The sequence below is a fragment of the Pipistrellus kuhlii genome, unplaced genomic scaffold (assembly GCF_014108245.1).
Source record: "Pipistrellus kuhlii isolate mPipKuh1 unplaced genomic scaffold, mPipKuh1.p scaffold_m20_p_5, whole genome shotgun sequence".
Lineage (NCBI taxonomy): Eukaryota > Metazoa > Chordata > Mammalia > Chiroptera > Vespertilionidae > Pipistrellus > Pipistrellus kuhlii.
The window spans coordinates 25,122,343-25,143,628 of record NW_023425551.1 but is presented as its reverse complement, the minus strand read 5'-3'; the positions used below and the strand labels follow the sequence as shown (position 1 = coordinate 25,143,628).

General features: G+C 36.3%; 1 protein-coding gene across 3 annotated transcripts in view; it reads right to left on the bottom strand.

Moving 5' to 3' along the window:
- Positions 1–21,286, bottom strand: part of GRM1 (glutamate metabotropic receptor 1) — a 276,789-nt gene that overhangs the window by 86,622 nt on the left and 168,881 nt on the right. For all 3 annotated transcript variants that reach the window (XM_045572851.1, XM_036414734.2, XM_036414733.2), the window contains exon 4: positions 348–583. In XM_045572851.1, the coding sequence (XP_045428807.1) occupies positions 348–583 (236 nt within the window). The remainder of the gene's footprint in view (positions 1–347; positions 584–21,286) is intronic.

The following is a 21,286-nucleotide window of genomic DNA, read 5'->3' as shown; positions in this document are numbered from 1 at the left end:
CTTACCACTTGTTCCACCAGAGACCAAAGCAGTTCTTTTCAGAATATAGAAACATGAATCTCTGGGGCAACATACACACTCTCTCTCTCTCTCTCTCTCTCTCTCTCTCTCTCTCTCTCTCTCTCTCTCTCCCTCTCTCCTTCCTCTCTCTCTCTCTCTCTCTCTCTCTCTCTCTCTCTCTCTCTCTCTCTCTCTCTCTCCTCACTCCAGATATTTTATAAATTAATATGGTAATTTAGTCTTTGCATCTCCAGCTTTAGCACATTCTAATTTTCATTCAACAAGCTGTAATGTGGTCATAAGAGACGACCACACCTCTAAGTTGTGATTTTGTGAACGTGAGTTACCTGTGCAGATTTTCTTAAAGTTGGGATTTTCCAGAAGGTGTCCTGGTAGGCGGCACTGAAACCGGTGTTGCCAGAACTCAGGGAACCAAGGATTCCTTGTATTAGTGTCCAGCCTTAGTTTCAGGAAATAATCATCAAACGACCTGACCTCTGGAGACTGCAGCTTTATTGTGATTCCTCCGTTGGCTTCCACCTCATAACCTTCAATGACTTCATCTCTATCTGCCCATCCATCACTAAAAAAAAAAAAAAAAATCAGAGGTTGGGTTGGGGAAAGACCAAGATAAACATCTCACAAATAGAGCTCAGAGTTGTGCATGAATGAAACAATTCAGCAAGGCTAGAGTCTAGTTTAAGTCAACATCACTACCCATCAATGACATTTATTTGGCAGAGAGCACAAACTTGTGAAATCATAATAATCTTGTTTAATTTTCAAAATAGTGAAAATGATGATGAAGGTGCTGATAGTAACAATTATAAGAACCAATATTTATCGAGCATATGCTAGTCATCAGATGCTATGCTACTCACTTTTACTGAGTCAGGAGATGTTCTGGGATTGAGGTGAAACCCGGCTGCTATCCAGGCAGTCTGGCTCTAAGCCCAGTGCTCTTTGCTACTAGATCACGAAGCCCACCAGTTCCTAGTCAGACCACCAGGAAATAAGACTCAGCAAGGTTTCAAGGTTGCCATCCACACCATTATATTAGCTGCATTACATGAGGCAGAATATCGGTTTAGCTCAGAAACATGACAACCACAAATTTTGCTCCTAGACATTGTTTAAATTTGCATTGCTTAGAAATGACCAGATGCTTTTCTCCTCCTGGTGCTATTTCAAAGTAATAGCAATTAAAAAAAAAAAAAAGCAATCTCCTCAAAATAAATTATTCCTTCTGTCCTGTTCATTAAATGGGAAGTCATTGATATTTTATTTAGTGGGTTTGAATATTTATTTGTTCACCTTCTAGAATGGTCACATCTGCCATGAATAATGTAACTCCAATTTAATTTAAGTGTATATAGAAGCCAGGCCAACCCTCATGTGAGTGGTCATGATCCCTTTCCAAGAGGGTATCAAAGAAAAATTGCACTGAACAGGGTGAAATAGGCAAGGAAGACTTTATTCAAGACTATTCCAATAGGCTGAAACTCTGAACTCAATCTGCTGGAACAGAATGTGTGAGTGCTTTCAAGTGCTGGGATGAGCTAGTGAGAATGTGCTGGGGCATTATGAGGGGAGCTTGGTCAATGTGATTAGCCATCTGTATTTGGTAATTGCCACTTATCTAAGTTAGGTCACCACCTTCCCACAGAAACTGGGGAATAGATGTTGGCTATCATTTTTGATGATTACATTTTATGGGGATGGCTCCCAGGTCACTGAAAAGGAAATTTCCCTGTTATAAAACTTGCAAAAAAGCTGAGAAAAATTTTGTTATCTCAAAGGGACAGAGAAAGAATTTACAATGACATGTTTTTTAAAGTAAATGCTCTAAGAAAGCGGAAATGTATCCCCTATTCCTTCCTCCCTCCTTCCTTCCTCCCTTCCTTCCTTCCTTCCTTCCTTCCTTCCTTCCTTCCTTCCTTGACTCCTTCCTTCCTTTCTGTCTTTTCTTTCTTCAGAATACATATAACGCCCACTATGTGCCAGGTGCTCTGCTAGGCTCAGAATTCATTTGAGAATAGACATGCTATCTTTTGCTCCTACTGTTACAGAGTTGTGGGGAAAACACACACTAAACAAGAATTAAAATTGTTATGTAGGGAAAGGAGAAGTCACCAGTACTATAAGGAGAAGGGGCTTGGGGACTTAACTTAGTCTGGTGTGTGTGTGTGTGTGTGTGTGTGTGTGTGTGTGTGTGTGTATGTGTGTATGTGACTGTGGGTGGGTGGGGAGGAATTAGAAATGGATTTCCTAGAAAGTGATGTCTGACCTGATATTCAAAGGATTAGTCCAGTGAAGGTAAGGGGGGTGGTATAGAAGGTTCTTGGTAGATTATCTAATACAGAGGAAAGAGCATGGCTCAGTCAAGGATTTTACTAGAGTCAATAAGGCTGGAACCTAGAGAGCACAGTGCAAGATTTGTGGGTGCATAAATCCTAACCTAGGGATGTCAGCCTAAGGACTACAGGGGGTCCTCTAGGTGTTGTGAACCCATCTCTCTGTTCCCTTGTGGTAAATGACTTGAGTATTTTTCTGACAAGTTCTTCTCTATTCACCATCACTGAATATCATGGCCCCTCAAATTAATCAAAGGGGAAAAAAAGACGAACTCATTTATCCTTTTACATACTCAGTATGCATAGAAAATTTTGAAATAGTTTAATTATTCAGATTTATTCACATTTATATCATAATTACATCTACAGCAATTTGAAGACCTGAGCTACAGTTCATGTCATGCTGAAAAGAAGGGTAAAAATAAAACCAGTTATACTTTCAAGAATTCTGCCTGTGAGTATATATTTAAAACCAAGGTGACATAACTTGAAGAAAGAATTACTTTTTGACACAAAGTTTGGGCTTGAAAGGTGTTTTTCCCCAAGGTTTAATATTATATGAGATGTGTATGTTCATAGTCTGAACAATAAATACACAATTTTTAAAGGGTATAAAATGAGACTTTTAAAATATTTATATTCATTTCTTTAAAAAAATTTTATTCTCATTTTATAAAAGCATGTATCACATGTGAGTGCTAGAAGCAAGATAAGTGTGACTTCCTGTTTTTTTGCACATCACAGGCATAAACCTTCATTTACAAATATAGATAATTATAATAAAAGTCATATAGTTTAGTGGAGTGGGACCCCAAGTCCCCTTTGCCATTGGTCAAAACCCTTCCTTCTCACTGTAGATGACTCTTTTTAAAATTAGAGTTGGTGTTAAATCTGAGAGGACATACAATCAAGTAGAACCAGATGTAACAGAGAAAATATTCAACTAGGATTAGTTGTGAATATATTTTAAAAATAAATAAATTATATATATATATATATATAATTAGAGGCCCTGTGCAGGAAATTTGTGCACAGCAGGGGGGTGGTGTCTCTCAGCCCAGCCTGTACCTTCTCCAATCTGGAACATTCCTCTTACAATCCAGGACTGTTGGCTCCCAACCACTTGCTTGCCTGCCTGCCTGCCTGATTGACCCTAACCACTTCTGCCTGCCAGCCTGATCACACCCTAACCACTCCCCTGCCAGCCTGATCAATGCCTAACTGCTCCCCCACAGGCCTGATTGTCCCTAACTGCCCTCCCCTGCAAGCCTGGTCACCCCTAACTTCCCTCCCCGGCCAACCTGGTAGCCTCCAACTGCCCTCCCCTGCAGGCCTGATTGCCCACAACTGCCCTCCCCTGTTGGCCATCCTGTGGTGGCCATCTTGTGTCCACATGGGGACAGCCATCTTTGACCACATGAGGGTGGCAGCCATCTTATGTGTTAGAGAGACAGTCAATTTACATATTGCCTCTTTATTATATAGGATATATATATATATATATATATATATATATATATATATATAGTCAACATATATATTTATATGGTGAGTAGATTTTGAAGTGTTAATTACTCAAGTTTCCTATGAGATCTTAAATCTACCACGATTAAGATGTTAGGAAATGCTAACAAATAAAAAAATATGCTGGCAAATGTCCATAAAACAACTCCTGGGTTTTATAAATTTAAGTTCTTTTGTCTTCCTACCGTTTGTCATATGTATGTACAGAAACTTTTTAAGTATTCTCTCTATTTAGTTTTACTGGGATTTTTTTAACGAGGATATTGGTTTGTAAACTCCCTGTGAAGCACACTTGTAAAGAGAGAGCCAGCAGCTCGCCTGATACCTGGTGTAGGATTTTTCTTTTATCGGTGATGGTGACAGTGGAATAAACTGTGCTTGACCAGAGATGACCTGCAGGCACCTGCTGGCCCTGCGTGTGGAGTGAATCCTGCCGTGCTGGGTGCTGACCAGCTGCGGGCAGTGCTGAACTCTCTAGGAGGCCCATTCATAGCCTCTCACAGCTTCTGCTGCTCCATCTGTTTCCCAATGATTAGTTCCTTTCCCTTTCTGAAGTCTGGAAATAAAACTGCAGAATGTGGATGAACGGGGTGAACAGTTACCAGAAAGCTGCAAGTCCTAAGTATTCCTCACAAAATTACAAGAATGTTTATTGCCTATCCCCTCCTCCACATGTATATGGAGCAACTCTTTCCAAGGCTGTTCTTCCTTTCCCATGAAATCATTGTCCGAGTCTCTGCAAAATGTCACAATCCAAACATGAATAATAATATTCCTCTTACTTAATAAATTCTGATATTAACAATAGGAAATAATTTATTTCTCATGCTACCAATTATAACTTGATAGGAGCTGTGTGAGTCCTACTTTTGTATCATATCAGTTAAAGTAATTTAATAAGCAAATCAATAGTAAGAAACAGAAATACAGCAGTATTCATTTAAAAATTGTTCAGAAACATTTTATAAAAACACATTTACATTCAATTAAAAGAATTACAATTGAGGGAGTAAAGCAATTTGGTTTATGTTATGAGATTAAGTAATTGTGTTTACCTGATAATGAAACTATAATACTTTTAAAGTATTCTGGAATTACCATATAACTAAGGGGAAAAGAAAAGCATAATAACAAGGATATTTTCCAAACTTTATGTAATGAAGCACACATTCTGTAAGTGCTAATCATATTTACAAAGGTGGAAGAAATGTAGCATAATGTAATTTAAGTCAGGCAATGTCAATTGTGGGAAATTTTATGGAGGGAATGGCAGCTTTTCCAATAATAACTCAGACTGGCTTTATTCACTCAATTCTTAGTTAACTAAGAATCTTGTATGAATTAGGCATTTTGCTTACTGCAAATACATTGCTAAAATGTACAGGCAAAGCCCTTATCATCAAGACTATTACAGAGGTGGGAAGTCTGGCCACACAGTAGTCACAAGGAGTTGCAAAGATTGAAAGGAAAGACAGGTTATAAGAGCACAGAAAAGGGGAAAGATCTCATGTCATGGAAATTCTCTCCAAGGAGAAGAGACATTGAAGATGAGAATTAAAGGATGAGTTGCAGTTACATAGGTAAAGAGGGAGATAGAAGAGGGATATATTTAATGATCTTTATATTTCCATGAAAAGCAAGAATTCCATCTTTTACAAATAGAAGCTGATATCAAAGGGCAACATTAAAAGGTAGAAATCTGAAAAACAAGGTGTGTTTTTTTTGTAGATTGTTACTGCATCCTGGCATTATCATCTGCAAAGTGTTGGCAGCAAACACTTTGTGAATTTGACTGCCTTAGTCTCCTTGGGCTGCCATAACAAAATGCTGTCGACTGATGGCTTTAACAAGAGAAATTTATTTTCTCACAGCCCTGGAAAATGTCCAAGATCAGGCTCCCGACTGATTGCTTTTGGTGAGTGCTCTCTTCCTGGCTTGCAGATTATGTCCTTACATGGCGTTCCTGGTGCACACTCCACTCCACCCACACACACAGTGTGTGAGAGGAAACAAACTCTCTCTTGCTTTTTTTTCTTATAAGGACATTAATCCTATTGGATTAGAGACTGACCTTATAACTTCATTTAAGCTTAATTACCTTATTCAAAGGTCTTATTTCCAAATAGACACATTGGAGGGTGGGACTTCAACATATGAATTGGGATGCAGGACACAACTCAGTCCAGAGCAGATGGAATGCTATTCAATTTATTATTCAATTTAAAAATTCTCATATAAGAAATTAATGCACCCTGGGAGCAAGGGGAGAAGATGAGGGGCATCTATAATACTGTCAACAATAAAAAAGATCATTTAAATTGAACTAAAACCCATGCCACAAATTATTGGAACTGGCTGCTGATAAAATATTGGATATGACTTTTGAGAATGCAGCATCACTTACTTTACTTGGGCTCAAAATTTAAAATGAATGCCTCATACTTGCTGAAATTTTATGAAATCTCTGCTTTCATTTTTATTCACAGACTTCTGTGAGGCTGGTTATTCTATGAGGAATGCTATGAAAATAAAATAACAAAGTAGGGTACATATGCATAACACTATGAAAATATCATTGTTAATCCAACCAAGATTAGATAATTTAATAAATTCATATTTATTTACAATATGTAGATATTGATACCCATGATGTTTTTGCAAAGTATACAGTTATTTAACATAGGGCACACCTACTTCATTTATAACTTTTTAGCTTATTTAAAATTATAGAGCATCTAAAATTTATGTATATAATATGAATTTTCTCTGCCTATCACCTATGCACATACTTTCAATAAACAATGGGTATAGTTTTTATAATTCTTATGTCCTTTGTCTTATTTCTATTATATTTACTGAAATGAGATTTATGTTGTATCTAATAATACAACTTTGAGCTTGTATTCTGCATGTCCCTATGCTATATCTGATTAGTACTTTATCTTTATTGTATTTTACCAAAATACAATTTCACACTAGATTGGGAATTTTTTTTTAAAAGAAGAAAAAGAAGAGAAAGTTTGAGAAGCACTCTTCTAGAAGGTCTCTCTAGCCTTTCTGTCTTATGTAAAGACAACACTATTACAACAGTTCAGAAAAGGGACCCCTCAGAAACCTTATCTTAATGCTTTTGATAAATGGAGCCATGACTAGTAAGTAGAGCTTTTATTTTTGTTGGGATCATGTGGCAGCTTCAGTCCTTAGTGCAACATTTTACAAATCTAAATTATCATTCTTTACACTTTGCTTTAAAACCATGATTGTTTCACTGCAGTTGAACCTTTACTTCCCAGGTCCCTATGCCATCCAAATGCATTATACCAGATAATTGTTAAGGACCAACTGAAGGGAAGCAAGAGACCCATTAGAAAAAGAATGCAATAAGGAGCCAGAGAGATTCTGATTAAAGCATAAATCAGATCCTTGCACTCCTCTGCTTGAAACCCACTAATGCCTTTCCACTTCACCAAAAGCCCTTCGGTGGGCTTTAAAAAGGCTTGCACTCTGATCCCCACTGCCTCTCTCGTCTCTGTTCTACTCTTTGCTCTGCTCCAGCCACACCGACCAGCTCGCTATTCCTCTGTGAGCCAGAGATAGGTGTCCTGACCCTACGCTCTTTGCACTGGTTGTTCTCTATGCCTGGAATTCTCTTCACTTGGGTATTTTACATGGCTCATTCTTTCACTCCCTTCATTCCTCCTGACATATCACATTCTCAGTAGGTGCTTTTTAAATTTAAAATCGTGTCCCTTCTCTCTATCCCTATTCTCTACCCCTTTTTCTCCTTAAATGGTATCACTCTCTGATAATCCATATAAATATGTTTTCTGGCCTAATTGGTGTGGCTCAGCAGTTGAATGTTGATTTAAGAACCAAGAGGTCACTGGTTTGATTCCCAGTCAGGGCACATGCCCAGGTTGCAGGCTCAACCTCAGTAAGGGGCATGCAGGAGGCAGCTAATAGATGATGTTTCTCTCTCATCGATGTTTCTATCTATCCTTCTTTCTTCCCCTCTCTCTCAAAAATCAATAAGACATATTTAAAAATATGTTTTCTTTCTGTCAGTAAAATGAAAGTTCCACATAAACTGAGAGATTCTTGTCTTTGTTCATTTCTATAACACCAGAACTTATAACAGTTCTTGGCTCATGTTAGTTGCTCATTATATATTTGTTAGATGAGTTAATTAATTAATGGATAAAAACTCTGTCAACTAATTTTTGTTCAAAAATTCATGTAAAATACTATAATCAGTGTATGCAGGAGGAGGCTCATATCGGCTGGCAAAACTGTTAGTATCTTTTCCCAGCTATGCATTGTCACATCATGTGGATACATTAACTTTCAGGTTCTGAGAATGCATTAATGAATAAGACGAGAAATGTCTCTACTCTCATTTAAATTCATTTAGTTGGATTTCTACTTCCATCCAAGATAGAATAACAAGTATCAAATATATTCTTCAGTATGAAACAACTAAAACACTGGACAAAATATATAAAACAATGTCTCTCAAGACACTTTCCAACAGGCAATGAAGGACAGTGATCTCTGTTAAGTAAGCCCTACATCTTTTTGCGCTTACTGCCTAGATGCTTCCAAATCATGGCACAGCATGGAGAGAAGCTGGGAAGAAATGACTCAGACACAGTTCAGTGGATTCACTGAGTCAAGTGGATGGAGCTGGAGTTAGCAGAAATCAAGGTTGGCCAGAGTTCACAAGGCAAAATACTGGAGTGTGGAGAGCTGCAAAGAGTGAACAGTCTATAGTGTTTCTCCCTAAAGTATTCAGTTGAATACTACAGAGCTCATGCATGTGATAAAATTACCTAAGGCTGGGGAAACAACCAACCAAAAGGATTTGAGGGAATCATGCCTGCAGAACACAGAGAATTGAGAATAGTAGCTATTTCCAATAGGCAGAATGGAAAAGCTCACATTTCACAAGGAATTGGCTAAAGTCCTTAAAGGGTCTTGTCTCAATAGCCAGGAGAAATCAGCCCTAGATAAAATGTGACTCAGGTCTTGTCTAGCAAAGGCAAAAGTAAGATGCAAAAGGGCCAAATTATTTTTAAGTAACTTCATCTCCTCCAAGAACTAGCTCAAGAATATTTTTAGAAATATAAACTATGAGTACTCAACAAGGTAAGATGCACAATGTCTGGTATCTAGCAAATATTACCAGGCATATGCATTCATATGTAGGGTGAGGGAGGAAAAGATATATTAAAAGGGCAAATAATAAAATTTAAAACAACACCCCATGGTGCTGTAGATTAGGTAGAGGGTCTTTAAAAGAATCAAGTGTTATGGACAAAGAGAAGATTATTGTACATCAGGTGGCCAGGGGAAGCACTGGGCAGGCAGGGAAGCATCTCTGAAAAGATGACACTTAAGCTGAGACCTGAGCTGTGTAAAGACATGAACCATGTGTGCATCAGAGGGAAGAGGACTTTAGGCAGCTCATGTAAAGGTCCTGAGACAGGAAGAAGCAGCTGTGGCTGACCATTTCCCACTTGCAACAGAAATATAGGCTCAAAATCTTTCTTTACATTTATCAGAATAGAAAATACTTGGATAGATACTTTTCCATTTTTCAGCTACCATATATTTTATGTTCTCTAATATATCTTAAAATTTTAATTATTTTCAGGTTTTTAAAGTTCTTTTAGGGAAAAAAATGTTTAATGAGGTGGTCTCATTGTAATTACCTAAACTAATGAGTGACTCTGGAGAAACCAGTAAGACCATCAGAGCTTAGGGCAAGTCACAGCTCTTATTTGCACCTCATGCAATAAGCCTTATTTTCTCTGTAATGATGTCCAGAAATACCTCCCTGTTCAAGTTGCAGATATATCCCTAGTGCCACTCAGAAAAATCTTAAAAATCATGTTCTGAGGAAACTCGATATGGCTTGTAAATCATCTTGTGTCATAGTAACCTACTGGCTATAGGATTCCATAAAGACTAGGTCACAACTGACCCATTTGGAGCTTAAATTCTTCAAGTCTTAAATATAATTAGGAGCTTTAGCTTTTTACTTCACTATAGTTAAAAGTGAGCTTATCCAACAGGCTCTACCTCAACACTAAAGTTCCCATTACCATTTACCTCTTAGTTTCCTCTGGTTCTGAAGCAGTTCTGGGGTTGAAAGAAGGACTCCACTTAGAGACCATGGACTGGAAGTGAGTCCTATGTGTAGTCCTTGATGGGGGACAGTACATACCCATTTGATATAATTGCCACATGGGAAAAGGGCAGATAAGTATATATGGAGGCAGATAAATAGGTATCATGAATAGTAATAAGTGAGTGGTTTATAAAATGAAAGTAGAGAATGAATGAATTATGAAGATCTTGAGTTATTCTCAGAAATTGTTTTTAGTCTGGGCAATTTCTTGTATTGCAGGGTCACTGGATGATTGAAGTGGAACTCCCAGATGAGAGGCCACAGGCAAAAGAATTAATTCATCAATGTTACAGATAACATAACTAACTCTGTGTTCTCAGTAACTATTTGAGGAAGAAGGGAAAGAATAGAGGAAGGAAGAGATGGAGAAGGACTGAGAAATGAGCATTTGATGTCCACAGTTGTGGGAAAGTTATCAGTATACATATGGGGAGCTAATTTTTCCATGCTGCTGTCTTATACTCTGAGATGCAAGCCAAGCTGTCAGGATTTTTTTTATTATTAAACTTATTTTTCTTACATGAACAAAAGGTCAAAGCACAGCAATTTGTGGTTTTTCAAAAATGAAGCCAATAATTTAGTAACTTCATAATGAATTCTCTTAACAACCCAATTCAAATTACTCTGTTCTCTCATTTATATAATCCTAATGGTTCAAACTACTCTTTATTTTTACATTTAAAAAATTATTTTTAAAAATTTGATAAAATGTCCCAAATGAAGTCAACTAAGTTGACATATATATCACTCTTTCTACAATTACTAGTACCTAGAAATACAGAATAAAATATAGCCAAATAACAAAAAGGAATTCCCAGAAGCTAGAAATGGTGAGAGCAATCAAATCCAAACAATAAGCATGAAGAAAAGGAACATCAGCCCACAAGGGTTTGGCCTCCATAAAGAAGGCCCTAGAGAATTAGAAATGGGTTCTAATACCCATCTGTGATATGACTGATGGTTTCATGGACTGCAAAGTCAGGGTCCTAGCTAGGAGACTTGATGGACTGCAGAATCCATTGGGGTGGGGCTTAAAGAGTGCCCTACCAGACTGAGGAGACTTGAAGTCAGCCCAGGAATTAGGATTGAAAAAACATAGGAGAAAGTCACAATAACTTGTATAATGTGTGAATTTATATATCATATACTAGAGGCCCAATGCATGAGATTCATGCACGGGCGTCCCTCAGCTCAATCTGTACCCTCTCCAATCCAAGAGCTCTCAGGGGATGTCCACTGATGGCTTAGGCCCACTCCCCATGGTTCTCTGCTCTCTGCAGGGCCTGGGGACTTCACCACAGCTATGGAGATGAAGCCCCCATGCCTTGCTGTCCACTCTCCATCTGCCGCTGACATGTGAACAAAGCCCCAATACCCTGCAGTGTGTTCTGTCTGCCTGGAGGCTTTGCTGACACCGACACACTAAGGAAGCCCCCATGCCCTGCTGTCCAGGCTCTGTCTGCTGGGCCTGGGGAGTTCCCGCCGCTGTCTTGCTAAGAAATCCCCTAAGCCCTGCTTTCTGTGCTCTGTCTGCCGGGCCTGGGGCCTTCCCCGCCACTGCCACACTAAGGAAGCCTCCTAGCCTTGCTATCTGGGCTCTGTTTGCCAGGTCTGGGGGCGGATCCAGCCTCGCTGCTTGGTCCCTGCGAACCCCAGCCAGGTCAACAGACCTGGACACTCCAGCTGCAGAGGCTGAGGGGACTGGGTGCCACTATCTTGTGGCTATGGGTGTCACCATCTTTGTGATGGAGTGACAGTTAATTTGCATATCACTCTTTTATTAGATAGGATGGTACAAGAGCCATAAACACAGAAATTATTTTCAAAAGCTGACCTAAGATTATTACAAACCTCTAGAATGCAAAGGAAGTGCCATTGAAAGCCAATATTAAAAAATATACTGTTAAAATCTAGGGAACTCTAAATCCTCATCAAAAAATGAAGCTCATAATAATGCACACACACACACACACACACACACACACACACACACACATGCCAGAGAATTAAACTAACATAAAATCCACTAATTAATAAAATTTCACTTTTAAAAGTTAATTATTCCAAAACTAGATTTAAAAACCTAGTCTATGCTATCAGAAATTCAAAAAACAAAGTGATATAAAATGGTTGAAATCAAGAATAGGTCAAGGATCCTATTCTTGGAAAAATGGCAAAACAAAATTAAATACTCTTTGAGAGATCAACTCCTAAACTATCCAATAGAAGGCAGGAAATTAGGATGAAGTAAAAACATCGAAAATATAGAATGAAATAGCAAGCACAAAATAAGATGATGGCATTAATTTCCAATATATCAGCAGTTCCAACTAAATTCATGAGGTAAAAAAGAGAGATTTTCAACATGATAAAAACAACAAATAAAACTCAAACAGTTATATCTTGTTTATAATAGATCTACTTAAAATATGAGTATTAAATGTTAACAATAAAAAAGGAGAGTAAATAAATACTTATCAAAGCAAAGTATAGAATGCTATATTAATACAAAATAGCAATTTACTTTCAGTTATAAGTCATTATCAGTAATAAGGAGAGTCGGTAGGCTTAGAAGATACAGAAATTCTAAATTTATGTACCAAATAACATAGCATCAAAATACAATGTGAGAAAAATCTACCTTTTCTGTATGAATTTCTCTCTCTCTTTTTTTTTTAAAGACACTTCTCTCAATTATTACTACAATAGATCACACTAATAAAATATAGTAGGAATTTAGAAAATATTAGCACAATTAACATGGTTGGTCTAATAAGCACATATAGTATTTTATGTGCAACAAAAGAAGAGAACATGGCATATGTAGAATAATTAAATTTTTAAAATTAACCTGAACTAGTCAATAAGGCTAGTGTGAGCACATTTTAAAAATTAATATACTCTCTGGGCTGTAAATTAAAAAATTTTTAATAAATAATTTATCTCTAAATATTTGGACACTAGAAACTTAAACTTCTAAGTAAATGGAGGTAAAGAAAATGCATGGTTTAACTATAAATAGTATTTACTTTAATTGGAAAAGTTATCAGCAAAATAAAATCAGAAAATCCCACACCTGAATATAGGATGCACTATGCAAAAAAATGTATGCCTAGTTTATACTACACTGAAATGTGTACATATGTACACCACCAGACATGGACAAGAATGTTTACAGCATACGTGTTTCTAATAGCCAATAACTGTAATCAATCAAAATGTTGATCAAAGTAAAAGATATAAATGGTGTTATAATCATACAACTGAAAATTATAGATCAATGAGAATAAGCAAACAATTCTATGTGCAATAAAATAGATGAATTTCATAAACATAATATTGCTTAAAAACAAAAAGAGTAACTTCTATATAATTTAAGTTCCAAACAGGCAAACATAACATGTAGTTTTAAAAGTCAGAATTGTAATTATGTTTAAGAATGAAGTGTTGGCCTTAGCTAGTTTGGCTCAGTGGATGGAGCATCAGCCTGCAGACTGAAGGGGCCCAGGTTTGATTCTGGTCAAAGGCACGTGTACCTCAGATGCAAAATTTTGCAGCCCAGGCCCTGGTCCAGGCTCATGCAGGAGGCAACCAATCTATGTGTTTCTCTCACATCAATTTCTGTCTTTCCCTCTCTATTCCACTATCCCTAAGAAATAAATGGAAATGTATTCTTGGGTGAAGATTTAAAAAAAAAAAAAAAAAGAATAAAGTGTGGTAGAAACTGGGAGAGTTCATAAGGAGCTTTTGTGGGTTCTGCTGGTATTCAATTTGCTTACCTTGGCAATGATTAATGGGTGTTTCCACTTTGTGAAAATTCACTGAATTTTGCTGTGACATTCTGTGTATGCTCATGTGTTAATATTATACTTGAAAAATGAGAATATTTTAAAGTAAAACATAAAATCAATTCCTAGAATAATAATGAAAGCTTTTCTAAATATCAGAACTATACATGCACATCCACAAACGCAGGTGCATGTTAATGAAGCAGAGCAAATAAATAGCTAAGTGGAAGGCTTTTAAAAGTATAAAATAAATAAAGCGACATTATGGCATAAATTTGACTAAATATATCTGTCAAGAGGAATATTGGCTTAACTCATGAATTATAATCAAAATTATGTAATGAATTAGATTCCAAACAAAGCTTGGAAACTATGCTAGATCAATCAGACCCACCTACAATAAATATTTTTTTCAGAAAAGTTTAAAATTAAGAGATGCATAACAGTAACCAGATATGTAATTGAAAAATATAATTAATAAAAAAATACTTTTTTAAAAAAAGAGTACACCAAATAAATGTAAACAAAAAGAAACAATTTAATATAAGAGAAGGAATAATGCAAGGCAAAAAGCCTATCTTAAATTCAGCTGATTAGCAATCTTAATTCTATCTGAAACATTAATTCCCTTTGTCATGTAACTATATATGTATCGGTTTATGAAATGTAGATGTGGACATCTTTAGAGGGGACCTCATTCTGCCTATCACAGTGTGCCTTCTGATACATAAAAATTCAAATTCATGTCCCACATGCAAAATGCATTCACTCTATCTCAACATCTCTAAAAAGTGTCAACCCATTACAACATCAAAACTTCAAAATATCATCAGCTCAAAATGCTAAAGTTTTATCATTTAAATCATCTAAATCGGGTATGAGAGAGATCTGATCCATCCTGCGGCAGAATTCCTCTCCATCTATAAATTTATGAAGTTAGGAACAAGTTATCTGCCCCCAAAGCACAACAGTGGGAGAGGCATGGGGTACCATTCATAAACATTCCCAATCAAAAAAGATATAAAACCAATGTGTTAACAAGGATGTATTCCTTCTGGAGACAACAACAACAACAAAAAATGTATATCCCTCCATTTCCAAATTCCACAGGCTGTCTGCATTCCTTTTCTTCTATTTTCAGAGCTAGAAATCTCATCACTCTGATCTCTTATTCTATCATTTACCTCTTCCTCAAACTCCCCTGCCATCCTCTTTCCCTTATAAGGATCTTCAATCAGCCCACCCAGATAGTACAGGATAATCTTCCCTCTCCTCAATTTAACCACAATTGCAAAGTCCCCTTTGGTCAGGTAAGACAATATACTCTTAGGTTTTAGAGATTAGGTCATGGACATCTTTATTATTTGTTTGTTTGTATTATTCTGCCTACCATGGAAAGCAAGTGAGAGAAGGTTACTGTTGAGGTGGGTCTTGGGTTAAAAGTTGTTCAGTTAGACAAGTTGGGGGGCATGCAAGTCAGAGGGGCGTAGTATGAATAAGTAAAATACATAAGGGGAACATACCCAGAGGATGAGGTTCTAAGACAGGCTGTAAAGCTGAGAGGCCAAAACTATATTGTAAACCTAGGCTAGGTCACTGTTATCAAGGGGATGGCACATTACGTGGGAAGCTCACACCTTATGCTGGATACAATGAGAGACTGAGTATTTTGAAGTAAAAGAGTAGCATAATAAAATCCATTTTAGAGATAGCTCTGTGGCCATACAGAAGATGGCTAGAGTCAGAGAATTAAAGTCTACACAAATTAGCCATAAATAGTTTGGTTTCTGAGTTGAGCTAGTTTAAATAATATAACTTTTGTATGTGCACCTTAATACCCTCTTAAAGGTGGTAAATAATTTTAAACTGTAGAATAGGTCAGGAGGTTGCTCTGGGCTGATATCATACATCCCTTATTTTTAGAAAATAATAATAATAAAACTACGTTTTCTATTAAAAAGATACTCTTTTTTTCACCAACAGCCAATGGCTTTATACCAGAATTAAATCAATAATCTAGATTATGTGAACAAGTATTTCCCTCAAACCTCTGAAGCTGTATTCTTTTTGCTTCTGAGTTAAATTATTGGATAGCCTGTCTATACTAATTAAACATTAACAGTAAATGATTAGCTCATCATCTCACTTAGTGTTTATACATCACTAAAATACTTCACTTACATTATATTTTCCCCTAGAGGGATAATATGCCTGCCATTTAACAATATTTTCCTTTGAGGTTTTTCATAAATTCTCAAAAGGCTGTCAGATTTAATGCATTTTTTTATAGCAGCACATTCTGTCAAGACTTTTTATTATTATGTGTTTTGGGTGTTTTTTGTACTAGCAGAGGCCATCAATGTCAGTTGAGTCAGGTTTTTTAAAGCCGATTTTCAAATCCCTTCCAGCTAAAACTTGTTAACAGCTGAGATTTTCAATGCTTCTGTTCCTTCCCTATAACTAAAGTTCTTTTAGTCAATACATTGAAAACTTAACCAAAAGTGTATTTCTCTGTTGACCCACTGGCAAATGGAAAATATATTCTTGCAAAGATTCCAGTAATTCATTCAAGAACTTGAATTACTGTATTAATACAGTTCTTTGACTTAGTTTATAGAAAAATTTCTAAAATTTTGTCGATTAATTAAGTTTCTAAAAGTAAGCAAGTAAAGATGCCATATTTTAGTAACATGTTATTTAAAAGTAAAACTCTTTTAAAGCAAAATATAATTTGGTAAATGAAAAAGTGCATCTTCATTTAGCCCTTTTTCATTTTTTACCTTTTGTATATTGAATTTTCTTAGACTAGACAACTTTGGTAAATTTGAAGTCAATTTTAAGTGTTTAGTTATCATATATTTAGACAGCAATGACTTTTTAAATGATTAGAATTTATAGAATTTTTAATATTTAAACTAATTTAAATTCAATATACTATGAGACTTAATAATAATTCAACTTGATTAAGTTTTAATGGCAAAGATAGATACAGCTATTTATATTTATAACTATATAAGAGACTATAAATTAGTTTGAATGTCCATAGAACCCGATGTTTAGTTGGGAGATAAATTTCAACTAAATACAAAAATAATTCTCTATAGGCTAGAACTCTCTAAATAGAGATTTCATTCAACATATATTCTAAAAATATAAAATGTATATATCACATTTTTCAGGTATTGTGCTCTATGAATTGCTGAAGAAAATAGATACAGTCCGGCTCTCAAAATTCTAAAACAGGAGGGCTTAGAATAAAAAGTATGTGCCTATTTGCTAAGCACAATTCTAAGTGCTTTATCAGTATTATACCATTTAATCCCTAAATAACCTAAAGTGGGAAGGGGATTGACATCTAAAGTATTCAAAGAAGGTCATCATGGTTAAACACTATGCAAAGAGATAAGGACAACAAATGATGCAGGAACAAAATTTATGGTTATTTCTAATCACCCTGTAAATCTATTGAAGGGAGAAGTGTTTTACAGAAGAAAGTAAAGGATCTGATTTACATTGAAGGAAAAAAAATATTCCACTCTGACTTGCTAGAAGTAGAGATTGAAAAAGTGCAAGGACAGGAGAGGGCAGGGCAGGGTGAGGATAACCTCCTGACTCCACTGTGGGGCAGGGCGGAACTATCCTCCATTTTGTGTAACTGGATCCTAGCCTTTACCCAATCAATCAGGGTCAGCCAAAGCAGTGACATTTATTTACTGGTGTAAAACCCCTGGACTTGGCGAAGTTCGCTCTCTCTTCCTCCATGCTGTCGGCGTGAGTGGGACAGAGCCCATGCTAGCATGGAAGAGGCTCTTTTGTTAATTGCATCGAACGTGGCTCCCTGATGGTCTTTGGGGATCATGGAATCTCACAGAAATCATGGTACAACAGACACAACCAGAGAAATTTGAGAAATCAGAGTGTTCAATCTCCAGAGATGAGATTCAACCCAAGTAAGTCCAGGATGCTTGGGACTCAGTTGGTGACACATAGGGAAGTGGACACAAAGGCAAGTGGGGACATCAAAAAAGATAGTTGGAATTAGAATGATTTGGTGACCAATTACATGTGAAGGATAAAGGGGTGAGGCAAAAATTATTGTTTATTTATGATTTGAGCAACAGGTAGATAGTAGTGAAATTAACAACAATGGGGAAAGTCAGGTAAGGAGAAGCCAAGAGTTTGCTGTGGGACATGTTAATTTTGAGATAGCCAATTAAATGCATCAGGTTAGACATACCCCATATATGGTACATTTCTCCAGAGGAAATTCAAGAATCAAATAGACATTTGTCTAGATGACATGAAAGTCTTCTCCATCTTTACAATTCTGATTGTATGAAAAGAGGAAAGGAGAGTGATCTGAAGAGAACATCATGAATATTAAATTTGTTCTCATTGTGGGAGGTGTTCAGGACCAGGACTTGTTCATTTTATATCTTATTTGCTCTCATGGATTTAACCATCACTAAGTAAAAAGCAGATTGACTAAAGCTAAAATTTCCAATAACTGCATAACCTAAAATTCACAGCAGTCAAGTTTAAAAGCCTCTCTTTGCACTGCTTTTATATAATGAAGCACCAATTATTACTTTAGCATCAAGGACAAAGAACACTCAATTATATAAGAGGCACTTTCTTTAATACATATGTTTATAGATAAAAATACCTATATTCACTAAAGAAAAATAAGTGTTGGAGACCATTTTTCTTTCTTTCTTTTAAAAAATAACTTCAAATATGTCATTGCTCATCTTCATTAGTAAACTGGTGTATTCACATTATTGCTATTACTAGTATTATTATTTTTAAACCAACATTTCCTCTCCCATTTCCTTTGTGCTGATCTTTGACATTCTGCTGAACAGAATAAGCCCAAGCAGGCATTCCACAAATACTCAGAGCAAAGGGATATGCTCAAAACACCTGCCATTAGCAAAACTTGAATTGCTGAAACTATAGTATTTAAAATCAATTTTGAGCTATTTGGAATTTTTGAAGGAAACAGTAATGAGAAGCCAGATGTTTCCATACCATATGTGAGTAATATATGAGTCATATGCCAGAAATATTCTGCCACTGCATTGTGGTTAAGCATGTAGTAGATCTTGGAGCCATGTTGTTTGGGTGAATCATTTATGCTACAGTCCAACTCTATGACCGTGGACAGCTTACTTAAAGAGTTTGGTACCTTAGATTTCTCATCTATTAAAGGAGAGTAATATCTCCATCTCATATCTTTATAGAGTCCTAAAAGAATGATGAGCTCCTGGAACTGTGCCTATCACAATAAGTGCTCAATTAACACGAGTTATAATTTTCTCCCAGTCTTTTTCTAAAGACACATGATTTAACACAGAAGATAAAAACCACAGGCGGACCCAAATCTCTTCCAATACACTACATTAGCTGTAAATTACAAAGCATATATGACTGGTGATGGCATAACTTGCTATACTCCTTGCATAAAAACCCCCTTCTTATGCATTTATAGCTCACAGGCCATTTGATGTTTTCCTAAATATCTTTCATATGTCCAACAATAAGACCAAGGGTCCACAAGTACATTTAAATTTATTGGTGCCAGATTTTAGCAGTGCTTTGGGGCTTGCATCTAGCTGTTTTTTACATTCTGTTAGGCATATGGATTATTCATGAACTATAACAAACACCCCTGAAATTAGTGGCTTAGTACCGTAATCTTTCATCCTCACTCCCAAATCTGGGTTTGGCTGACTTAGACTGGGCTCTGCTGGGATGCTCTGCTTCAAGCTGGGCTTGCCATGCATCAGGCTCAGGTCTGCTCCTTAGGTATTCATCCTGGACATGGTCCGGGGATACAGGAGCAGCAGCTATTTGGGGAAGCTCTGCTTGTGGTGATGGCAGAGCACAAGAGGAGAGGCCCAACTGTGCACCAAACTGAAAATCTCTTCTTATGTTAGGTTTGCTAATGTTTCATCAGCCTGAACAAGTAACATGACTGATCCCCAAGTCAAGAGATGGGGAAGTCCTAGAGCAAGGAAGGAGATGAGTGAATATGCCTCTCAGTTATCCATCACACTAGATTATGCTGCTGGTAATGATATAATCATGACTGCATATATTCTCACATTTAAGTGATTCATTTTGAAGCCTATTATTTTGTATAGTCAAGCTTACTGGCCATCTATAGAAAAAATAAACAAAGCTTTTCCTAAGCAAAGAGAATATTCTTTATTATATATCATGAACTCTAAACTAAAATAAAACCTGACTCAAGAAATACTTTCTGGATTAATAAACATGGAATACTGAGGGTAAGATTTTTATACTAATAGCTAAATATATATATATATATATATATATATATATATATATATATATATATATATATTTTTTTTTTTTTTTTTAGGGAAATAGGTGAAAGCAGAGACATTTAGTCTCTGGTTGCTTCATTCATTCAGCCTTTCTTTCAATCAATAAATGTTCTTTAAGTGGCTACTATGAGCCAGGCGTGTTCTAAGTCATAGGGCTCAAAACAGTCAGTTCCTACCATTTGGAGATATAGACAATAAATGATGACACCATAAGTTAGTTGTGGATAATGATAAATAGCTAAAAAGTAAAACATTAGAAAATGAAATTATGAAGGTGAGATTATTTTGGATGAGATAAACAGGAAGGCCTGAAAAAAGTGACATTTGAGCTGAAACTTGATGATAAAAAGTGGTCAACCAAGTGAAGATATAGAGAAAGAGAATTATAGTCACAAGGTGCAACATGAGCAGACATTCTGAGACAGGACAGAGTTTGGAAAGAAGTTAGTGCTGAAAAGAACTCCATTCTTAAAATGTAAAACCCATGCAAATTTCTTAAATTTGATTTCTTGCCTTTGATTCTCTAGTGTCTCATGCACTGATCACCTGGTTTTGTCATTGTTGGCTGCCCTGTCAATCTCCTCCACTGGAACTGGGGTTCTTTTAATACAAATATCAGTATCTTAGCAGTTTTTCATTCACAGTGCCCAGTGCAGAGCTTCATCCAACATAAGGCTGATGAGTGCACACATATGCCAGATTATCATTGTATAAGGATCAGCCAAGGGGTGGGCCCACGATGGGATCAACTTACCCTGTTTAAAAGATAGTCACAGAAAAGGCTACATTTTGAAAGGGTACAAATTTAATACATGAAGGGGTTTCAGCCTTCATTCTTCTTTTCCAGAAATATAAAAATAAGAAATAATTCAAGATCTATTATGTATAAGGTACCATAGGAACATAAAAAAATTAATAACACTGTATTCTGCCCTCCTCAAACAATAACTACTTTAGAAAATTATATTACTAAAGAATTTTAACTATTTTCTAAATGCTTACAAACTTATTACCACATTTTCTCCTTTGTTGACTTTAAAAGGCCATTTTTAATAGCTATAATTTCTCTCAGAGCTT